Genomic DNA, 18,119 nt, shown 5'->3' with positions numbered 1-18,119 from the left:
TGGAGGCACCAAAGACTCTAGTTCGGTGTTGTCAAACGTTGGAGAAATTATATGGTCCATGTCACCATGCAGAGATGGTACCCCCATTCAATTAGAGCATGCCATTTGTTAAAATAGTTAAACTCACACAATCAGATTTAAGGTCGTCTGATAATTTTTCCAAACGTTGATGGTTTCCAAATAATGTCCTGTCCTAATTCTTAATTATTTATTTATTTATTATTTTTTTTTTTGGATGATTTAAAGTCTTTTCATAATATGTTTTTTTTAATGGTAAAACAAATATACACATATTTTGCCCGCGGAGCTCAAACACTCAATTTTCCATATTTATGAAGTACATCCGATAGGCATTATTAAGAAGCCACAAAAATGTGAATGAGTTGACTTCGAGCAAATGTTGGTCGGTCATGTCGGTGGTTGCATAATTGCATTCATCATTTCACCCTCACCTCGCAAGTTCTATTAGTCTCCTTAAATTTAGATAATATATACATATATAAATATATAATTGTATATACAAACACCTTACCCTATTTGACTAATAAATTGTTTGTCCCCAAAATTCTACAAAGTGCTACAAAAGATTAGACACTTGGTAAATTAATCATTCCCCCATGCACGTAAACATTATTTTGCTTAAGGCAACTTACACCGCCTTATATATATATATATATATATATATATATATATATATATATAGGGGGAGAGAGATGCATGTCCAGTTCTAGCAACTTCCATATGGTTCTGTGAATTTCTCTTGAAAATGACGGGCCTGAAATTTCAGCCAATGGCATCACAAATCGCCTTCAACCTATGAAATTCAGCGATATCAATAAGATATTTCTTGCAAAGATTTCTAGATACCAGAATTGACTAGAAAACATATATGTTTGTGTGTGTATATATATACACACACATGTACTAACTAATAGAAATACCTATACATAAAACAAGCAGGAGGAGTAGAACTACTTGCTTCCCCTTTTCCCTGGCAATGGGTTCAGTAGGCAGGAATAGGATCAACACGCCATGTGCTGCATGCAAGCTCCTTCGCAGGCGATGCACCGAAGACTGCACCTTTTTGCCATACTTTCCACACTCTAAAGCTCACGACTTTGCCGCTGTGCATCGGATCTTTGGTGCCAGTAATGTCTGCAAAATGCTGCAAGTAATTACTAAATTCAGTTGCCACATAACAAGAGTAGTTGAAATAACATTAGTTCCTAACATATATTCACTAGTACTAGTACTAGGAATAGCAGTCTCAGTAAAAGACGAACGAGTTAAAACCAGTACACCATTATATTATTTTCTTTCATGTCATTTGTCTCTGCATAATCGTTCTTATTGAACTTTAATATTTGAACAGGAGATTCCCGCCCATGACAGAGGAGATGCTGCGATCAGCATAGTTTATGAAGCCAAGGCTCGGCTAAAGGACCCAGTTTATGGTTGCGTCGCTCTCATAGCCTCTCTCCAAAGCCAGGTGTTCCAGTTGCAATCTGAGTTGAACACAGCTCTTTCAGAAGCAATGGCAATTAGAGCTCAACAGTCATTATCATTGTTAATGTCTTCCGAGGGCTTCCTATCAGCAGCTGATATGCCAAAAACTGACCTCGATTATCACCAGCCAATGCAGCGCGACTGCACCACCCAGACCCCCACCTCGTTCGCAATGCCATTCTTCCCTCAGGTCATAGACTCTGTCCAGGCAATTACTGAAGTTCCTCCTCTACCACTACCAGAGTCATGGTATTGATTGACATATTAGCACATTGTAGAGTTTAATTAATCCTATCATTGCTTCTTTTTGCTGAGATATCTAATATGTTAGACATATGTTGCAGTGGGCAATAACTCTATTCTTGTATCATTTCATGATGAATCTTTACAAAGAGCTTTCCATAAGTTCAATCAATTCCTCAATGGGGTCTCTAGGGAAAACACCATTCATTGATAATTAAAAATAAAATAAAAAGCTCTCCATTAATAATTTCTACAAACCGTGGAGAATGGCTAGGCCGACAATCAGAACAGATTTCACAGGCATCAGTCAGGTCGTTCACGTTACAATGTTAAAATCTGCCAGAATTTTTTTCATATGAAACGTATCAGAGAGCATAGGTGTTGTGCCTAATTGGGCAAATGTAACACGAACACTGATGTGAACCTACAAATAGTCTCTGAGAACTTGTCTATGCCAAAGAATCAGCATGATCCAGTGATGAACCAACCAACACGAAGTTCTTGTAAGGCAGTTACTTCTACATATAGGATTTCACAAAATAAACAACCAACATCAATAGCAGTAATGCAGGTGCGTTCGAGAAAACAAGAATTGTGATCACTAGATTAAAGTTTCTTGTACAATTTTTGGGAATCAATGATGTAAAAACCAGTAGCTAGATAAAAAATTAGACTGTAATCTGTAACAGCTGAGAGTTTAATTATCAACAAGTCAGCATTACGACATGCCTTCAGATATAGAAAGAGATTTGACCAACTTGTTTACATCCAAGGGAATGCGTTCAACAGTTCAGGTTCCCTATGGCAGAAAGAAGAAATTCAAGAATCCCAGTATCAAGTTGATAAGTAGGCATACGAATCAAGTAAAAGGTTAAAAAAAAAAAATTACCCGGAAAGGAAGTACGAAAACTATATATTTTCTGTCTCAGAGAAAGGAGGACCTTGGTGGTAACTCTGACAAATTCTAAGGGTGACAAAGGACCAAAATTAAGTGTTAATGCCTATATAAAGCGTCTTCAGGTGCCAATTCCACCCCTACCCTACTATGTTTGACGAAAGGGGGGAGATCTAGAGGTGATTTGCACATCTTTTGTAACTCAATGAACCTGTCATGGTCGAAATTATGGTTCTTCATCAGCTTCCTCTGCCTTGAAAGGAATAGTCTCTTCATCAGGTCTTGGTAAGTGGGGTCTCTTGAAGTAAACAGGAAGTAGGCATAACTGATGACTATGCCAGTGGATGCAGTGAAAAATGCAATTGGCTCCATAACATCCCATGAGAATTCCCAGAATGTCAGCCGAAAGAAAGTCCCAACCTGGACCACAGCCAACCCCAGCCCTGACCAGAGGATGCGCCTGACCTGCTTATGCGCCAGCAGGTCTATTTTTTCCTTCTTCTCCTGCAGCTTCTTCAGCTCATCCCTTCTGGGGTCATCTTCAGATGTCAGAGCAAGAGGAACTGCTCTTCTAACCAGATCCACCACCTGAAAAAGATCTTAAAAATGAGACGGAGCAAAACAGATCAACTCCAAATGTCAAATATGTAAATTTTTAAACAGAATAAAATAGATTGCTTGGAGACAATTTTGCAGCTCCTACTGAAAAGCCAATCGATATAGTGTCCAAACCAAAACAACTGAAATGAGCTGCCAAAAAAAACGGGGCACACAATAAAAATTTACAATATTTTACCACTTCTAGACATCACATTTGTGATGAACCAGCAACTAACATGCAACATAAATCAGCACCTAATTTGCCCATTGATAATTAATTTTTAAAAAACTAGGTCAACTGAAGCATGCATAGTTTGGTGCTGAAAGCCTGAGGTACAAGCAAAAATGCATTTTGCCGTATCACTATGCAACTTTCAGCACTCAGTTTAGCCCCAGATTATCAATCCTGTCCTACTCTTTTGCTGGTATTAAAGACAGGTGATATATAGGCAGGCATGTGAGGATAAGGCTGTACTAGGCACAAACAGAGCAAGTCTAGCAATTTGTGGATATTATATCAAATATCGATCAGGCTCCAGCACAAACGCAATTTTGGACTCAACAACTCGCACAATCTAAACTCATACTAAATGAAGTTGTATCAACTATTAGATTTAAGTACAGGAAAGCAAGTTCAACGTTCTTCTCTTTCAAAGGGCACATTCCAATCACATGCCAGCATGTCTTCTTCACTAAACTCATATTCTTTCTTGTCTTCCCTTATCCTGTAGCACCTTCAATCATGTCACTCCTTGCGTAGTCATATGTTTACATTTCCCCTGGTCTCCATTGTCCTAGCAATAAACTTGCCAAAATCCTCACGTCTTGAAACAGATCTTCATATGTTCATGCCATCTTAACCATTATACTCGTCTTGTTCCCTGTTGAAAATCTTGATTGCACCATAATTATCTCATGTCTAACTTGGTGTCATAAGTTATCAGTTTTGATGTGTCCAACACCAACTACACCATAAAAGTCCATGCTAGTTGAAATGACAAGACTAATTATAGAGTAAAAATTCTCAAACTATAAAAATGGAAGCAATTTAAGAACAGGTAAAGTGTCACGAGCATGTCTAGTTGGTAAAGATATACAATATATGTAATATTGCTTGTTTGGTAAGTATCACCATATATTGCATCACAATACTCCTTCTCAATAAGACCCTTAATTTTTATCCCTCCTGAAGTTGATTGAATGAGAACTATGATTGGTTACCATGATTTGGATCCACAATTTTCTGAAGACAAACAATTATTTAAATGAAAAACAAGCTTCACAGGCCCACATCATGAGAAGGTATCACATGCCACTACACAGAATAAAAGGCACCACAACGCTTCACATATATTAAATTTTACCACTTGCCGCACAAAAAATTAGTAACTTTGAATAGAAGCACATTTTAGGTGCTAATTGTGCGTTTGTTTTAAGTCTTAAAAAAGAAAATTGCAAGAGGATCATCTCTTTGCATACCAATGATGCTTTAGACTGTACCAACGCAAATAATTAGCAAGATGCAACTAAAGTTGAGGGGAAGTTCTGGTAGGGAAGACTGGTGTGATGGACATGGTTTAGTTTCTGCAGTTTGTTTAGAGACTACCATGATTACTGAGGAAAAAAAAAAAAAAAGAAGCAGCAAAATAGGAGATGAAATTCTTGAAAGGCAAAGGGAGAACAAGCACGAATCAAGAGCAGAATAACTTTTTATTATTATTTTGTTTCCCTGAGCCATGAGCAGAATATCTTAAGTGATACAAAAGTAAAACTCAGATACCAAGCAGGTGAAGCAAATGGGAGAGTACTACATGATCCCAAAATGGGTTGAAACTTGAAACATTATTGTACAGAATTTGATTGGTTGTTACATGATGCAATGCAGGAAGTATACAATATCATAACTATAAAATTAAAAAGAGGATTTGATGTTTATGTTAAAAGGCCCAAGTTGAGAGAAACTGCAAAATAAGTAAAGAGATTTAATTGAACTCCAAAAGTGAAAACATTTTTCAGAAATTAAACACTATGACAATCCATAATTATAAAAGGGTATGAAATGTAGTAGCGAAACAGAAAATATTATTTAATATGTAAGCAGACCCTAGATATAACATAGAGCAAAGCAGATTCATTTTTCCAAGCCCTAATGTTCTATTTAATGCTCCATCAGCTTGAATTTAGTATAAAACAATACCCTAATATGCAGCTTAAATCCCTCCACCTACCCTAAAACACTTGAAATTGTAGCAATTCATACATTTCAAAAGCCAAAAAAGCTTTAGGGGTTTTGGTCCTTCACACCGCTATAAACCTTTTACAAATCCCCAACACAGAAATAACAATACCACTATCAGAAGCCTCTGTTTATGCGCTCCAAATAAATAATTCTACAAAGGTAACAGAACGAAGAAAAAAAAAAAAAAAAAAAAAAAAAAACCCTGATAGTTCTTGCTACCAAACCATGGTTCCTCAACATGAAGTCGCCAATATGAACATCCATCTAAAACTGTCCATCAATGCAGTGAATATATTTCTTTTTTTCTCCCCTTATCTAGAGCTTACCAAGTTCAATCCCCCTTCTAGGGTCCCAATTCCCAAAGAGAATCGGAACATGACTTCAAATTCCAATTACTACCACTTTAAAGCAACAAAACAGGGAGGGAAAGAGAGAGAACTGTCGGAATATCATTTACATTGGGCCAAACCCAAAGAAAAGCCTCACAGAAAGAATCACAATAAAGTAAAAGGGAAATGCAATATATAGCTTTCCACGATGATTTCACAAAAAAACATTTTCATTCTGTTCATCAACAAATTCTATCCAACATATAAAATTAATATAAGAGGGTCATGTGATATTTTCATATTTATATACTACACAAATTTGTATGAATGTGTGTATATATATAGATAGAAAGAGTACCTTATCGGGATGAAGATAGACTTTATCTCTGAAGAGAAGAACAACACCGGCCTCATCAAGAACTCGGGCAAATGCGACTGCCTCATCGAGAGATCTAGCAACGCCCATACTCTCGCAGGCCTTCAGAAGCTCCGGATAGCCTATCACCTCTTTCCCTTCCATTCCTAGCTTCATCTTCAACGATTCCACATTCACCAGCCTCATCAACTTCTTCGCCTCCGCATACGATATTTTATCCCCCTCCCCTCCACCTCCATCTGCGGTGGCGTCAGAGCCTGAATTAGATGACAATGACGACAATGACTTCGTCGAACACAAACAACCACAATACTCATTAGCCTCCGAAACCACTCTAAACCCTAATGGCGGCTTCGGCTTGTAACGAACCGCCGATGACACACTCTGTTTCAAGAAAACACACGATCTCCACATTTGTAGTCAAACCTATTTTCTCTTTCTATATATATATATATATATATATATGTAATTGTGTATTTATATGTTGATGTGTTTACCAGTTTAAACTGGAGTGTTCATACTTCTGTATCCATATTGACGAACGTCTTGGATGTCGGAATTGTGTGTGAGAGAGAGTGTGTGAAATTGATGAGATAAGGGGAATTGGAGCGATGAGTAGTAATATATGAATGGACGGTGGTGGGCGAGAACACCGGGGCGGACCAAGACGGCGTTAGTACCGTTCACTCGGAGTTGGTGGTAACCACACACGATTGGGGTAGGGTTGGGGCGCAACTGACACGGTGTTACAAGTGGAACTTTACCCCTTTGACACACGGCTTCACGTTTTATTTTATTCCTTGACCCTGTAATCGTCCGCCACCTGTCCCTATACGGCTTATCCAGTGGCTGTGATTTAGCTAGAGAATTGCTTTGGACAGAAGAGGGAGGTTACGTTAACTAGGGTTCACACTCATGTCCGATAACTGTCTCGGAACGTGGGCCCAACGATTGGACCATTTTTTAATGCCAATTAAAAATGATAACGCCGTCCGATCTACATCCGACTTTTTTTCTTTTTTTCTTTTTTCTTTTTATTTTATTATTTATTTAAGTGTGGGTGATGGGATGGATGCATCCCAATTTTGAAAGCTGTGTCACAAACTCAATGCCAAAGGGCTTAGAAGGAGGCGACGAACGTTGATCTCCGGTCTATGAAAAGTGTATCAATAGCTCAATGTTAAAAGGCTAAAAGAAGGTGACATATCTTGTTGTCAAATGTAGAGGTGTGCACTTGATTCATTTCAATTTGATCCACACATATTTGAATAATTTTTTAATTTTACGGTGAATAAGATATTCATAGCTCACGAATCAATAAACAAATTGAAAATTTTAAAATTCAATTCAATCTATTCAAATTTATAATATATATATATATATATATATATATACACTATTTCAATTCAAAATTCATTACATGACTGGGATGGCATAGAAACACTAGAATTTTCACAAAGCATTTCACCTATAGGTGGTACTTGTATTGGCATTAAATTGATAGTAATTAATTAAAATGATATTGATGCTAGTAAATTAAGAGTTACTCCGATTAAGTAGCCAAAATTCCAAATCAGTTATAAAAAAAAAAATAATAATAATAATAGATAAACAAATTTATTATTTTAAAATTTATTGAATTTATATTTAAGTAATGTTATTCACAGTCGAGAAAGCGACTGTCCATTCACAGTCGCACCTCTTATTAGTTAACTATTGATTTACATACCTTATTCTTTTCTCTCTCTTTTTTTTCAATTGTTTTTAACTATTTATATACTCGGGTTTCTCACTGTTTTTCCCCTTTATTCTTTGGATCCATATTAAAGAGAGAGAGAAAAAAAAAAAAAAAAAATTCAATTATTTCCTTTTCTTTGTTCACACACATATATAGAAATTTACCTTATCAATAGATTAGAAAAATCATACTTCTCTTGTTTCCTCTCTCTTTTTTTAATTATTTTTAACTATTTATATACTCGGGTTTCTCACTGTTTTTTCCCTCTATTCTCTAGATCCATATTAAAGAGAGAGAAAAAAAAAAATTCAATTATTTCCTTTTCTTTGTTCACACAAATATATAGTAATTTACCTTGTGAATAGATTAGGAATAAGGTAGGTAAGTAAAGTTTAATTGAAGTAATATTATAAAATTTGAGTTTTAATTAATATATGAAATAAGAGAAGTATGATTTTCTAATCTATTCACAAGGTAAATTACTATATGTGTGTGAACAAAGAAAAGGAAATAATTGAATTTTTTTTTTTTTTTAATATGGATCTAGAGAATAGAGGGGAAAAACAGTGAGAAACCCCGAGTATATAAATAGTTAAAAAAAGAAAAAAAGAAAAAAGAAAAAAAAGAATAAGGTATGTAAGCAAAGAAAGAATCAAAATTATATAGGTACACACGTACAAGTATGATAGAAAAATATAGGTAAACACGTACAAATAGGATAAAAAAAGAAAGAATAAATATAAAAGGGTAATTTGGTCCTATAAATTGAAATTTTATAGTTCCAATAAAATAGAAAAAAACGCATTAATTACACCTTAATTAATTGATTTTTCAACCAATAAAAGGTGTGACTATGAATGGACAATCGCTTGGACGACTGTGAATAACATTCCTCTTTATATTTTTGCAATAAAGGTCTCATTATTTGTTAAGGTAAATAAAGTGTCTTAATACATATTAATTAACGTAATGTCCAAAATCTAGCTTTATCAAAGGCCTTACTAATTAATTTATTGTCCTCAACAAAATCTAGCCTATCTACGGAGACAAGGCATGGGTGTAAGTGGTTACATGGTTAATATATTAACACACACCCTCGGAGTCATAATATGCCGAATAAAAAACTTAATACGTCTTCTTCTTCCAAAGGTGATTAGTCTCAAATTTTATTTTATTTTTGGCATATAGCCAAATTTTAATACGACCAAAGAAACAAATCATTTTTGGTGGTGGAAGCACATGGGAGTCAATTTATTTATTTATTTTTATGACATGAGCCTAAGGATACAGTCTTACAGATATTGTTATATAAAAATTATATTCTTTATTTTGTGATAACTAAATAAATATTCTAATAAAAGTTATACTTATAAATTATATTATTATTATAATAATAATTAGAGTGAAAAAATGATGTTATTTTAAATATTGAAAGGACAAAATTGACCTTCTGATCTAAGATAAAAGAAGTAAGTAAGATTACAGGAAAGGTAAGTAAGATTATAAAAATCTACTTGAAATACAAACCTCACATGAAGTAAGTAAAATTTATCATAATACTACCAATATTAAAATTCATAAATGACAAGTAATGTATCTGTATTTTATTCCATTCTTGAAAAAATATATATATACATATATAAATGTGCATTTGTATGGCTACAGTTAAATTTGAGAAATGATTTGTTAGACGAGTCCACTGGCCGGCAAATATATGAGAAGACTAATAATGAAGTGTTAGCACCACGCACAAGGAAGTGTCCAAGAAAGATATTGGAATTGGACTTAATAATTAGCATCTTCACTGCCAGTCAGTCAGCCCACCAACCATTGAACCTGAAACGAACCCAGTGGCGAACTTGATTGGAACCTTCGTCGTTAAAAACTTTACACTCATTTGGTGAATCAAATAAAGGAATACAATAATCGCAAAGTTCAAGGAAATATCCCAGCTTCTGCAACTGTCATATCAGGTTGTTAATATCTGAAAATAACATTCTATAATACAAACATCAATAATTAATTAACACATACATTGCTAGTAATGGATGTAGTAGGTGAGCCTCTTCTTCCGAACTATAAGATTGAAGTTCAAATTTTTATTGAGACAATGGGGGCGTATGAGTTTTTTACCCGAACAAAAAAAATAGTAATAAATAAATAAATAAATGATCAACACAAGAAAGAACAATGAGTGATACCTCATCTCCTTCTAAATTAAAAGATCAAAGGTTAAGTTTCTGTTGTGGCCCTAGGTTAAGTTTCTATTGTGGCACTGTGAGTGTATGAGCCAAATTATAAAAAAAAAGGTCAACACGGGCAAGAGCAACCAACCACCAGGTCAACACATGTACATCAGCAATAGAGGTGGCAAAGTTTGACACGATCCGCCAACACGATACGAGTTAAATAGGTTTGGGTTGACCTTAAATAGGTTCGGGTCTTAAACAAGTTGACACGATTAAATCGTTTAGTTAATCATGTCGTGTTTGGATTACCCGTGTAACCCGTTTATACCCATTTAACTATAGGTGTCATAAGCAAATTTCTATTTAAGTTCCAAAATAACTATTTAAACTTGTATCTTATAATTCATTATTTTATAGATTAGAGATTATTTAATAATTTAATTGGATTGAAATTTATATTTTTCTAGTATTTGATGTTTGATTGAGTATTATTAATAATTTAAATAATAAAATATTTTATTTTATTAAACAGGTCATTAAACGGGTTACTCGTGTAACTCGTTTAATAAACCAATCGTTAATGTTGAGGGTTCATGATTATTAAACGGGTCATGTTTGGATTGAACTGTTTAGTAAAACACCACCCTTATATCGACACGACATGATTACGACTCGCAAACACAAATTGTCACCCCTAATCAACAACCTATCACCATTATTTTTTCCAAGAATAAAAATAGAAATAAAAATGAAGGAAAAAGAGGGGAAAAAAAAGAGGAATCATTTCACCTGTATAACAAGTGGGAGAATTTTGAAGGGAGGGCTAAGATGAAGGAGAATGATGGAAGGATTTTCCAGTATTTGATAGAAGAAGATGAGCAAAAAAAACACAAAAAAGTCTTTCAAGACCCAAAGAAAGAGGAAACACATTTTCTCTCATTTTAAGCATTTTAGATTTCTTTCTTTTAAATATATATATATATATATATAGGTATGAAAGGATATAATGGTTAGACCACATGTTCTCTGCTCTTCCTTATTGCTTTTCTTCTCAACCAAACAACTAATGATAGGATTCCTTTAAAAAAGAAATCCTCTATCATTGCTTCTACACTCCTTTCAATTAAGTACCAATGCAACTCCAAGGGAATACCTTTGGAGTTCGAAAGTTTGAATTCCCTTGAAGCCACTCAGATAACTTTTCAATAATTGCTTGGTGAATGTGGCCGGGATGGGAAAACTGCATTGTCTGATGATAGACTACGAAGTGTTCGAAGAGGTCTGACCACCATAATAATAATAATAATAATAAAGTACAAATGTATTTCATCACACCAGCATTCAATAAAAGGTTACCAATAACTTCCGAGTTACCCAACACAATAAACCAAAGTACGAAGAAATAAGTTTCATGTGGTTTCATAGTGCTTATTATCAACCTCTCAGTTCATGTACTGATACATATCAGCATCCTGGAGGACATAGCATTATGTAGCAGATGCGAACAGCATGCATATTTACAAGCACTCAGCTAAGTAGTGTTCAAACAAGGTACCAGTCAACTGATCAACAGTTATTGCCATTGTCGTCATCATCTAGTAACCCCCTTGTATATATGCATTCAAGCGGTTTAACTCATCTCGGTGCTCATTCACCACAGCACGAACCACATCTCCAATGGACACCATGCCTATCATTGTCTTGTCATGAATCACTGGAATGTGCCTGATGCGGTTATCTGTCAACCAACAAAAACTCCCAAGCTTACATTGCCTTGATTAAACATCATGGTAAACATCCATGTAATGATTACTGTTACAATTTTTTCAATAAAATGCCACATATAATACCTGTCATTAATTGCATTGCCTTCAAAACTTTGGTGCTGGGTGTGACTGTGATAAGCTTGTTCTGCAACCATCAAATAATACAAGTGAAACATGTGCCATCACAAAAGACACATTTACATAAGAGGCGTGGATTTTTTTATTTTCTTTGTTTTGGTTTGTGTGGGGGGGTGGGGGACAGAATCTATGCTCGCGCACACGCAAACACACACACACGGAGAGAAGCATAATCTATTCTTTCGATGAAATGGGTGCAAGTTATACCTCCTCAGTCATAATGTCCCCAACCTTGGTTGACTTGGATGATCTTCCCTGGACTATGATCTTCCTGAGATAATCTGGAATAAGACCATCAAACCAGACTACCATTAACCAGAAAATCATAACATGAAGAATTAATTATGGGTCACGCAAGCACAAGTGTAGTCTGTAACGATATATGAAGAAGCAAAGCATTCTCCCTGGAAACAACTGCGGCAACACTCACTGGTAAGTGTTCGCTAAGTTCTTGAGTGAGTTGCAACTGTGGTTTGGTAGATATACTTTGGAACAAACACACCAACTATGTTCCATGGATGGAACTTCAAACCCAGGTAATTTAGTGAAGGGAAAAAGAAAAAAAAAAAACTTCAAACCCAGGTAGTAAAGCGGGTCAACTAGATTCAGTCAATTTAGCAGCTTCTAGATTCCAGTTTCACAGGAGGGACATAAAAAGGCCTGGCGTTCAGGATTTTTCTAAGCAATTGAAAGAGCTCACTCCAGGCGTTGTCACAAGTGTTCTCCTTTTTGGCTACCTAGAGGTCTTAAAGAGACTTATCTTCTAACATTTTCCCACACAAAACCAATAGTGTTTTTGTTTTTTGCAGGCATGGACCAATGAGCTGACTCAAACTGTAAAATTTTCATCCAAAAATTATATTTGTAACTTCGTTGACAGCAAAAAGTGTATTACAGCTGCGAACTTACAAACAGAGACAAGTCACCTCAAGAAAAATAAAACTTGTTTACCCCCACCACAAAGCTTCCAAAACATTCGAGGAATTTTGGCATTCAGCAGTGAAATATTAGCAAATACCACAGTTAATAATGTAAAGGTTACGTGGAAAGTAACTGGCAGACAAATCAATGTATCTCATATATTACAAGTATGTATCTTAAACAGACCCAGAACCTTGAATTGACGGGAAAAGCACTAGGTGGCTTTATTTCATTTAAATAATCTTTCCCATTTGTGGAATTTTGAAGCACCGTGCAGAATAGACCAAGAAAGGGAAAAAGGGAGTTTTTTGACATCCATAAGTTAAATCCATTTGGCATCTTGAAAAGGAGAGAAAGGAGTTTAGTAGGTTTACACAATTGAAATAGCATCAAGACAATGAGAGAGGAAAACAATCAAACAAACGCCAGACATTGCTTCCCATGAAAGCTTTTTTAATCATGTGACAAAAATATAAATAGGCTACTCTTTTCGAATTCTAGTACTAATAGGTTTGCTCAACAAAATAATTAAATATAGAAGGTCTTGTTTGTTTTACTTCTCAAACTTATAGCAAAACACATATATATAGACCATTTGCTTCTAAAATAGTACTCCCTGTTCCAATTTAGATGTCGCTTTTGGGGAGTAGGAATTTTTAAGGGAACATGTGGGCCATGCCTTGTTTCTTTGAAAAGTTACTAATTTGTCCTTATATTCAAGTTAGAAATTTTAAACTCCAAGGACATATATGGAAAGATGTCAAATATATTATTTGAAAAAAGAAAGTGGACAACTATTTTGGGATAAACCAAAAGGAAAAGCATGATATCTTTTTTGGGACAGAGGGAGTAGTTATGAATTTTTTTTTTTTTTTTTTTTTTTTTTTTTTTCCCAATAGTGAATTTCATAATTTCTGACTTCAAATAGATTGTCATCTCCTCTGTAGACGTACTCGTGAAAGAAAACATATGCTTTGGTAGCTTCACAAAGAGTATGATTCGTATGTACAAAGTATTGTAATCCCTATTGTGAAGAACCCCTATTGGATGCACAAGGGCCTTTTAATTGGAATTCTTTACTAAGAACTAAAGCAGAGCAGTTTATGATTACCTCTTTCTCATATTGGCACACTATTTTAGAAATAAACTACTCTTTTGCCATCAATGCTCCTACAACACCCTCAGGACCTCTCAATTATACCAATACCATCATTGGGCACAAAATTTTAGAGCTCTTTCTCATATTGGCACACTATTTTAGATATAAACTACTCTTTTGCCATCAATGCTCCTACAACACCCTCAGGACCTCTCAGTTATACCAATACCATCATTGGGCACAAAATTTTCAGTCAAGTATCCTCAATACCATTAGAAACTTCTATTTATGTTATTTTCGAGAAAAAAAACTTCTATTTATGTTAAAAAAAATGTAGGACAAACAGTCGCAGAAGAAATAGAACTGCAGGACATTATCGTCAGTAATCCTTTAAATGGCCTAAAGAAAAAGTAGAGAAGTACACTTCTCATATATACTTTTTTTATTTTAAATAATTTCACATCATATGTACCATTAAATAGTTAATACATGAAGAAGCCCAATAAGGTGAGAACAAACAAAATAACTCTTTAGTATTCTACTATGTTACATGAACTCTCCTATTTCCCTTCACTTACACGTGTCAACATGACATGGGTATGGGTACAACATATGTCCTCACACAAACCCAAATCAAACACCCCTATCCTTTACATCACGTGATTGGAGAAAAGGAAAAAACTCAAATCTAATAGTAGCGATGAGTTTCTATCTATAACATTGATGCAAACCCTTTTCACTTACCACATCTCATTTAATTTGAGTAATAATTGAATATATTTTTATAAAACAACATCAAACATTACATTGTAATAAATATTTAATATATTTACATGCGTAGTATGTGTCTACGTTCCCATATCTAACTTTCAGACATACATTCCCGTATCCTAGGCTTTTGGATTCGAGGAGGTCCAACACATTAACACATACCCACAACCGAAACACTAATCCGATTCCAGGTAACATAGGTATTTTGTGCATAGGAAGACAAGATATAAAATGTGTGAGTAAATAACCATGCAATAAAATGAGCCAGATTGTGACACAAACAACATTTCAATATCCAAGGACTGCTAAAATCCCATGTGGAAAGATAAATAAACAAAAAAAAATCCTGTAGTCCTGTCCATTTCAGAGCATTTCCACTAGGTTACTTTTCACATAAAGCCAGTATCCTGGATCAATTTGAGATGGACCAGATTAGAATTTTGATCGAGAAGTTGTATTTTCTCCCACCAAATTGACATTACCCTTTAACTATAATACATTCTGGTCCTCAACCACAAAATTAAAGGCGAATCGAAGTTGAAAAAATCATATGCTTTTAGTGCAACTACTTATAAATAAAAAAAATGCATTTAGCTAACATCCATGGTTTTAACAGGTGCAGCAATGCTTCATTTGCGGGAAATGTATCGGTCATGGACTCTTAGTAGCTTAAAAAAGAAAAGAAAAAGGGAGACATCTTTACCTCTCTCTGTGATAATCCCGGCGATTGATTTTTCCTCCCCAGGTTTCACGACCACCAAGGCACCAACATTGTGTTGTGTCATCTGCAATGGATGTATTCATCATTCAATGCTTATCGCATTAGCAAGAATGCAAAGTTGCAAACACATCATCAATATATCTATACACATATTCTTTTTACTGTTCCTATACATTTACACGTGTGAGCAGTAGAGCAGAGGGATGAGAATAAGATAAACAGCGGGATATGTACAAACACACAGATACATACCGATTTCACAGCATCGTAAACAGTGTCCTCTGTAGTGCACCAAAGCCAGGAGCCATCTGCACTTTTCCCTTTGGATTTAATAACGTCTGAAATCGTAGTGCTTTCAAAACCATGCTCTTCCATGAGAGCAGAAGAAGTCGACTCATAGCGAGAGAACATAAGAGGTTGCATGACTGGATTCACCAAACGGACGCGTTGTAGAACTGCATTCTTAAGGATATTCCCACTCGATAGGAATGCCCGAATTCCTCCTTGCATTTTACCTGTTGGAAATTTCGTTCACGGTTCAGAGATCATCAATGTTCTTTTCTTTTCTTTTCTTTTCTTTTCTTTTCTTTTTTGTTGTGCTTGTGTGTTCACCTAGCATACAGTGCCCTTTACAAGTGAAGAAGAGGTAATCATCCAGATACATAATTATTTCCAAACACAAAATCACGTTGCTTACTTGGAAGGTACATCATAAATGCTACGACCTAATAAAAAACCTATTCAGAAGTATAAAAATAGAATTAAAAAAATTGAACCAACATAAATGAGGTAAAAACTTATGTGTATCTTTTTAGTAATGGCTCTCAAAAGTTTCAACCATATTCAGGGGGCAAAAGCTTCCAGGGAGCTGCAATTTTGGTTAGTGCTACCCATTTTGATTGAATATACTATTTAATATTAATCTTTGGACAGCAATTCAAAAAAAAAAAAAAAAAATCTGATTTTCTTTAAAATATCAATTTAATAAGACATATTTTGTTATCTTTTCAAAAAAAAAAAAGTCTTGTAAATAAAAGAAAAAAATTATTCCACTAAAAAGTCGAAAACAAAAAATAAAAAAATCTGTTACACCAACACCATGACCTCCAAGCTACCCAGCACCTCCAACATACATCAATCTGTGCAGTGCTGCAACAGCAGAACCACTACCACTGCAATCACCACTTCTGACACACCACCTCTACCATGACAATCCATACCAAATCAGTGAATCCCTAATCCAATAGCTAATTTTTGTAGAGCTTAAAAAAAAAATACTCCTTTAAGAAACGTTTTTCTCCCCAAATTTGGATAATCCAGATAGAGGGGGTGTGGGTGTATCAATGGCCTCTATGATCTCTATCTCTTATTGAAACGCAAGTCCGGATGATGTATCAGCACTCAAAAAATATTGCTGCGCACTAAAGCTCTTGTTAAATACCCAGATCGATAGAGATGCCTTTTCTCCTAGATATTATATACTTTCACATTCTTTCAATAAATCACCATGATCTTTACAATTTTATCAAGAATTATTCTCAATTCCCTTCTTATCTGCGTCTCCACCATTTCACAGCATCAACTTTATGAGCCTTTCAACATTTCAATTCTACAATTAATCCTAGTCCAAATATGGCTAGAAAGATTCACTCCCAATAAAGAATTTGAAACACCCAACACACCAATTATCTTCTTGAGATCTGATCCTTTCACAGATATATATATATATATATATATATATATCTCATTAATACCTTACCACGATCCTTACAATTTTGATCAAGAAATTTTATCAATTCCCTTGGTATGTTCACAATCTGTAGCATTTAAGTTTTAATGATATGATATATCAGTTTTACACTAGTTAAAAAATGTTTAGAAATAATGATTCTCAATGACAAATCTAAAAAAACCAATACACCAATTAGCTTAAATTTGACATCCAAGAGTGGTTACAGAGAGAAGTAGACCTTCACAGATAAAAAAAAAAAAACAAAATCTACTTCATTTATTGCTACAAAATCTAATATACATATGTGTATATAACTATATATATATGTTTATACAAAAGATGAAATCCCAAAAAATTAATTCGAAGGGAGGAGGAGGAAGACAGGGGGAGGCTTACCTGATCGGAAAAACTTGGAATTGGTTGAGCAAGCAGAGTATGGGGCAAGTGGGGGTTACAGTTACAGATAAGACTTGTTCTCTCATATTTATCCAACAAACTACCAAATAATATATTTACAAATCCCAGATCACTATCGAAAAACGAGCTCATCACCACTACGTGTCTGTCTGTTGTCACGAGACTCATGCTACTACAAACCAATAATTACAAAAAAAATAACTGTGAGTGTTAATAGTTAATCCAAAAGTTTATGTACTAATTCAACATAGAAATCAAAGCTTATCTAGTATAGTATTTTATTCCAATTGGGTCCTTTCAGAGGAGAGAGAATGAGAGTTGCAATAATGGAGGGTGACAATGGTGATAAGGTTCAATGGATTTGAGGACTACAAGTGCGGGTGGGGAGCATGTCACATCACCACTGTCCTATACCAAGCTGTTTTATAATTTATAGGGC

General features: G+C 34.9%; 3 protein-coding genes across 3 annotated transcripts; 1 reads left to right on the top strand and 2 right to left on the bottom strand.

Annotated features, from left to right (window-relative positions):
• The first annotated feature begins 997 nt into the window (after nt 1-997).
• Nucleotides 998-1,762, top strand: LOC132269678 (LOB domain-containing protein 4-like). Its single transcript, XM_059770936.1, has 2 exons — nt 998-1,171; nt 1,373-1,762. The coding sequence occupies exons 1-2, from the start codon at nt 998-1,000 to the stop codon at nt 1,760-1,762; spliced, it is 564 nt and encodes a 187-aa protein (XP_059626919.1).
• Nucleotides 1,763-2,325: 563 nt separating this feature from the next.
• LOC132269236 (calcium uniporter protein 6, mitochondrial-like) lies at nt 2,326-6,957 on the bottom strand. The gene is made up of 2 exons (XM_059770361.1): nt 6,171-6,957; nt 2,326-3,232 (listed from the first exon to the last, which is right to left on the bottom strand). Exons 1-2 carry the CDS (start codon nt 6,600-6,602, stop codon nt 2,744-2,746), a joined length of 921 nt encoding a protein of 306 aa, XP_059626344.1. The 5' UTR covers nt 6,603-6,957; the 3' UTR covers nt 2,326-2,743.
• Nucleotides 6,958-11,383: 4,426 nt separating this feature from the next.
• On the bottom strand, nt 11,384-17,806 carry LOC132269234 (CBS domain-containing protein CBSX3, mitochondrial). Its single transcript, XM_059770359.1, has 6 exons — nt 17,660-17,806; nt 15,784-16,046; nt 15,514-15,595; nt 12,227-12,300; nt 11,966-12,026; nt 11,384-11,853 (listed from the first exon to the last, which is right to left on the bottom strand). Exons 2-6 carry the CDS (start codon nt 16,039-16,041, stop codon nt 11,711-11,713), a joined length of 618 nt encoding a protein of 205 aa, XP_059626342.1. The 5' UTR covers nt 16,042-16,046; nt 17,660-17,806; the 3' UTR covers nt 11,384-11,710.
• Nucleotides 17,807-18,119: the final 313 nt, after the last annotated feature.

Source organism: Cornus florida, unplaced genomic scaffold (assembly GCF_030987335.1).
Source record: "Cornus florida cultivar Cherokee Brave unplaced genomic scaffold, ASM3098733v1 CherokeeBrave_3.0.0_Hap2_Chr08, whole genome shotgun sequence".
NCBI lineage: Eukaryota > Viridiplantae > Streptophyta > Magnoliopsida > Cornales > Cornaceae > Cornus > Cornus florida.
Note: the sequence above shows the minus strand (reverse complement) of the source record. Positions and strands in the feature narration are given on the sequence as shown.